We start from the raw sequence: 5,342 nt of genomic DNA, 5'->3' as shown, positions 1-5,342 counted from the left end.
CAACTTCTTTTCAGCAAAGTTCATCTTGCCCAAGTCATGTTGGTTTTCATTGAGCACCTTCTACTATGGAGTACGTGTGGAAAGGCCAAACATTTTGACCGCGCAAATTGTCAAAGATGACTGGAGGAAGGCAAGGACCTTTTCATCTTGGCTTGGACTGATGTCGCCAGATTATGGTTGAGCTTAAATGTCATATCTTTGTTAAGCCGACGAAATCTATTTGGTATTGGTCGTCTCAACAAATTTGAGACAGGATCGATCGCCTTATCGATTTGTAAGGATTTTTTAATCCATCCATAAGGATCTTGACCCCGCAACAGGTTGCTTTTTTCCTTGAAACCTAATCATTTTGCTTTTTTTGAAGATTCAGCGGGCAACAACGAACTTCTTATGAATCGTGAAAGCTTCTTGGATTAGCCGTTCGCTTTTTTACTTCAGAAAAAGAAACTTGACCCCCCTAAAGCTACCAAAACAAGCTCATGAAAATAAATGAATATATATATATGTCTTTTAGTTTTATCAAATTTTACTTGTATTGCTGGAAGGGAAGACATTTTCTAGTTACTCAACTACTGCAGTAGCAACCATCGCGTGTGTTTTGCTCAATCCAATCAAGGAATTTGCTGACACGAGTATAAACACCCGGTGCATTTGCTTGAGCGCAACCATAACCGAAAGAAACAACACCTAAAAAAAATTAAATAGCAAGTTAATTTATACTTCCTTTCCAAACTTCATAAAATCGCAAAAATTGCTTTAAACTCACCCGCCAATTTGTATCTGCCTTCATTGACAATCAGCGGACCACCGCTGTCGCCTTGGCAGGCATCCTTGCCACCGGTCTGAACGAGGCCAGCGCATAGCATAACATCGGTGATTTTGCTTTTGTAACGCGTTTGACGACATTCGTGATTAGTAATTATGGGCACGGTGGCCTCCTGCAGATAATTGGAGGTGACGCCACCCTCCTTCACAAGACCCCAACCGGCGACGATCGCCTGTGGGAAACACACCAACGAAAATGTTCTTAGTAATATTCAGTGTAGCTGTTGCTTTGTTGTTGTACTTACATCTTTGTTGTCGAAATTGTGATTGATATCGGGCAGGCAAACGGGACGCATGCTGCTGCTGAACGGTATGGGCGAATCCAACTTCAAAATGGCGATGTCATTTACAATTCTGCTCTGATCGTATTGCGGATGTATGGTGGTTTGGATGACCTGTGTGGGTGTTCGAAAAACGTTTGCTGGTTAGTCGCACTGAGTATCACTTACAGTTATTATTTTGGCGTGAGCTCAGCTAATAATTTATTTGCTTTCTAGGAACAGCTGAGCTCCTCAGCTGCAGTGAGTGTTTTTCTTTGTTGGAAAGAGTGAATGTAGTATTTGCAACTTCCGGCAGCTTGAATGGTAATGGTATACTACTTATTAATGCGAGTTATTTGTTAAGGCAGTGAGTACTTAGCTTCCCTGTTTGTTAACTGGTTTAAATTTTTATACCCAGCAGACCAGAAATCAACGGTTGCCGTCGGAAAATTGCTGTATGAAAAGTTGGGTCTTTAGCAGTAACCATTAGGGGTACTTATTTGAGCAGCCCAATTTTTTTTTTTTAGTGTGTTTTCGTTGAACCCATAACTACAGAACGAGGTTTGAAACCTTCATTTGAGAATGTGTATCTAAAGAATCAAACTTTATGTGTTTTCCTTGGAGGTACTGGATAAATTCGTGAAGAATAGGTAAAACTGTCTTTTCCTTCAACTCATGGTCATTCCATAATAACCACAGAGGGAGTTTTGGAACTTTTATTTGAGAATGTGTATCTGAAGAACCAAACTTTACGTGTTTCAATATAGGTACTGGCTAAGGTCGTGGAGAGTAGGTAAGACTGCCACATTTGCTAGGCTGGATACTCTCACAATTTTGACTTCTTGGCAAGTGAATTTATGAGTTGCTATCACTTGGAATTGTTTAATAAAACTTTCTTTAAGTTTGAGGATGGAGTCTTTATCTTCAAAACTTGTCATTACCTGTTGGTTAGGTTAGGTTGAATTTACCAAAGGACAGGATTCTGCACAGCTGGAGATGGTCACCATGCTCTTACAAAAAAGAATCATGATTTGTACTTGTCAGATTCACCGAAGATGTTCTGCGAGTTTCAACCGCAGAATGGCAAAAATTGGTCAGTTGCGAAGAAAGTTTTTAACAATTCCATATCGCTTTCTTTTAACATATACAACTTTAGAAATTATCATCCGATAAAATATGGCTAATGTCTAGTCAGAATCTTGCTAAGAGCAAGTAGTTCAGAATACCTATTGCGTTTCACTTTGGCTCAGTAAAATCTCAAGCCGCATAAGTTTGTTGTAACCGGAAAGATGAATTTCCCAAGTCAGGACTTCTTCCCAATCGTTTAATGATGAGTCTGGTATACGAGTGTCAGATAAGAGTTTCAAGCAATTTTGTTGTAACCAGATGCCCAAGTCAGGTAATAATGAAGCTGATAAAGAGAGCTCCTTAGAGAGACTACTTGATTAGTCTTAAGAGAGCTCACAGCCTCCCTGATAATAGTCACATAATTTAGATTACAAATGCCAGAGCTTGAATTTTCGGGACAGGCCAATCTAGACGAGTTGGCGTTCAAATCTCACAAGGAACAAAGATACCAATCCTGACGAGATTGTGAAACAGGGTGTATCACACTGCCAGTAAGAGTTGAATTTAAGAACATTAGAGAAATATTCAGCATAGCGGAATTCCCAACTTAGTGACACAAAGTAGATTATGCTGGTTTTATCTTAAATTTGTCAACAAGAAAAATCTCTGTTGGGTATAAGAGCACAGCGGTGCCTTTAAGATGCTTCTCTATAGCACAAGCTTTGCCTTTTTCTTTGTCGTATTTTCTCTTTTTTTCTTCTTGTCACAATCTCACCTTTCTAGTGATGCCAGGATCCCCCGACGATCTATCCAATTGCAGTAATCGTACAGTTATCTGATCACGATTATTTTGTACACAATGCGCCGCCGTCAGCACATAGCGATCATTAATCAACGAGCCGCCACAGAATAGACGCGCATGCCAGCGTCCCTTAAGTAGTTGCGTCGTCCAAGGGTACTTGTTGTGACGCACCTGTGTGCCGCCAACGATGCGATTGACATTCGGTGTACCACAGACTGCAAACGCAAACATAGACCAACACGTAGAACAAGCGCGAAACAGTCAACGGAAAAAAATTAAGCAAATAGTGAAAAATTAGAAAGTCTTTTGCAAAAATAGTTATGTAAGAAGTACTCACAGCATTGCGCGCCACAGCGACCGAAACGTCCTTTATCTTCATCCAGAAATTCCGGTCCATCGGGACGATCGTAGAAATAGGCAGCTTGCACGCCAAGCGCAAAGAAGCACACCAAACTGGCACAGCACAACACAAAGGATTTCATTGTTTGGACACTATGCACTTTTTGTATAAAACAAAACGAAACGAACACGCACTTGTACGGAGGTTTACGCGTAAATTAATAAAATTCCTTGAGGCAACGTAGCTTTTGGCTGCCGCTTGCCGCAGCAGACTGTTGTGAAATGTTTCAGCATTTAGCGAGCGGTGCCCTTCTTATAGGTTACGCACTGTCGCTGGCGCCGTTTATTGTATCTGCGCGCACGCGATCCAGACCAAATGCGCAAAAGTATAACAGAAAGCAACAAAGAAATTGCTCCAATAACAAAAGTATTATCAACCAAAGTTTACAAAAAATTAAAATCACGCAGAAATCATATTCGATTTTGGTGCGTCGCTTAATTTAAATTTTTTCAGCTCCTCTCTCCCATATTCTCGTATGTTTGGGATGAACTTTCTTTGTTGCGGCGCACAGACAAACTAACTTGCAGACAGACATTCCCACAATCACGATGCGACCGCGGCTTATCGTGCATTAAACATCGTCGCTTTAAAAGAAATACAACGAAAATGTGTGCAAAAACAAAAATAACCAAAGCGGCGTCACAATCGATACTTTTCGTCCAGCGCCTATAAATTTATTTATTAGCTCATTTGAAATCGCTGAATTTTTAATTTTACTCACTGCTTTGCATAACCATAAAAGCGTGGCGAATGTGCTCAGAACAACCGTTGTGTCTAAATGGCACTTCCTCTGAAGTGATCCAGCATTTAATGGCCCTTCGAAACGAGCACATTTTTTTTATTTTATTTTTTATTTTTTTTTTTTTTTGTTTTTGACCCTTTTGTAATGTGCCAAAATTTTTACACTGGAAAATTTTATAATTAAAAAAATTAAAATTAAATGATAATATTAATATACTGAAAATAAATTTTATTTTTGTAAAATACTGAATTTAAAATATTTTTTAAAGTAAAATTTCAATTCATAGAGTCAAAACATTCAAAATAAAAAAAGATTAATTAATTACTAAATTTTAATAATGACAAATATTCTAAATTTTCCAAACCAAAAATAAAATAAAATTTTTATAAAAGTAAAAAAATTGAAACCTTACATATTTTTTTAATTAAAACTTCAATTTGGGCAGTCATACAAATTTTTGTAGACAAAAAAATATATATTTAAAAGAAAAACACATAAATTCGTTTCCTAAATTTTTACAATGACAAATATTGTAAATATTCCCAAACTTAAAAAAAAACTATTTAACTTCTTACAATCTAAAAAATTAAAAAAAGATATAATTAATTTGTAAAATTTTACAATATTTTTTTTTCAAAAAAGTTAAAAAAATATGAAAAACAAAAAAAAAATAATTTTAAAAATACATTAAAAACTTTTTGGATTTTCTTAAATTAATTCCTTAAAAGTAAACTAACGTAATTAATTATTTTTTTTTAATTTCTATACTTTAATTTTTTTGGAAAATTCTAGTTTTTTCGGTGTAAAAATTTTCGATTTAAATTTCATTTAAATTTCTGTCATTGGAAAACATATAATACTAAAAAAAGTATTAAGTTAATATATATATGTTCACGAAAAATATTTAATATTTACGAAAAAAATTAATAAAAGGCAATTATTTAAATCGAAAATTTTATACCAAAAAAAGCTGAAATATTCCAAAAAAAACGATTAAAAACAAAATTAATTAATTACGTTTATTTACTTTTTAAGAAAAAAAAAAACACTTGTACAATTTTTAAAATTTTTTCCGCTTAAGTTTTTTATATTGTTTAATTTTAGTAAATTTAAAATTTCTATATTTTTTTAGTTTCTTTTACATCACCCTATATACTATATCCAAAACACAAATTCTGTAGTTCACCGGTTACAAGCACTTTGATAGATCGCTCTTATGAAAAAACGCCAAATTGTGTGACGCAT

At 35.4% G+C, this 5,342-nt stretch overlaps 1 protein-coding gene across 1 annotated transcript; it reads right to left on the bottom strand.

Moving 5' to 3' along the window:
• Positions 1-565: 565 nt before the first annotated feature.
• Positions 566-3,437, bottom strand: LOC126752258 (trypsin-1). The gene is made up of 5 exons (XM_050462943.1): positions 3,293-3,437; positions 2,929-3,170; positions 1,071-1,220; positions 767-998; positions 566-687 (listed from the first exon to the last, which is right to left on the bottom strand). Exons 1-5 carry the CDS (start codon positions 3,435-3,437, stop codon positions 566-568), a joined length of 891 nt encoding a protein of 296 aa, XP_050318900.1.
• Between the last annotated feature and the right edge of the window lie 1,905 nt (positions 3,438-5,342).

The sequence above is a fragment of the Bactrocera neohumeralis genome, chromosome 3 (assembly GCF_024586455.1).
Source record: "Bactrocera neohumeralis isolate Rockhampton chromosome 3, APGP_CSIRO_Bneo_wtdbg2-racon-allhic-juicebox.fasta_v2, whole genome shotgun sequence".
Classification (NCBI taxonomy): Eukaryota; Metazoa; Arthropoda; class Insecta; order Diptera; family Tephritidae; genus Bactrocera; species Bactrocera neohumeralis.
The sequence above is the reverse complement of the archived record's forward strand: the minus strand, read 5'-3'. Positions and strand labels throughout refer to the sequence as shown.

What these genes read in the sequence shown, in the direction of transcription:
- LOC126752258 (XM_050462943.1), bottom strand. Translation starts at nt 3,437, where the DNA reads ATGAAATCCTTTGTGTTGTGCTGTGCCAGTTTGGTGTGCTTCTTTGCG. An exon ending in ATCCTGGCATCACTAGAAAG is followed by an intron (nt 1,221 to 2,928) that starts GTGAGATTGTGA and finishes ACACCCACACAG; the next exon opens with GTCATCCAAACCACCATACA. An exon ending in AGGCAGATACAAATTGGCGG is followed by an intron (nt 688 to 766) that starts GTGAGTTTAAAG and finishes AATTTTTTTTAG; the next exon opens with GTGTTGTTTCTTTCGGTTAT.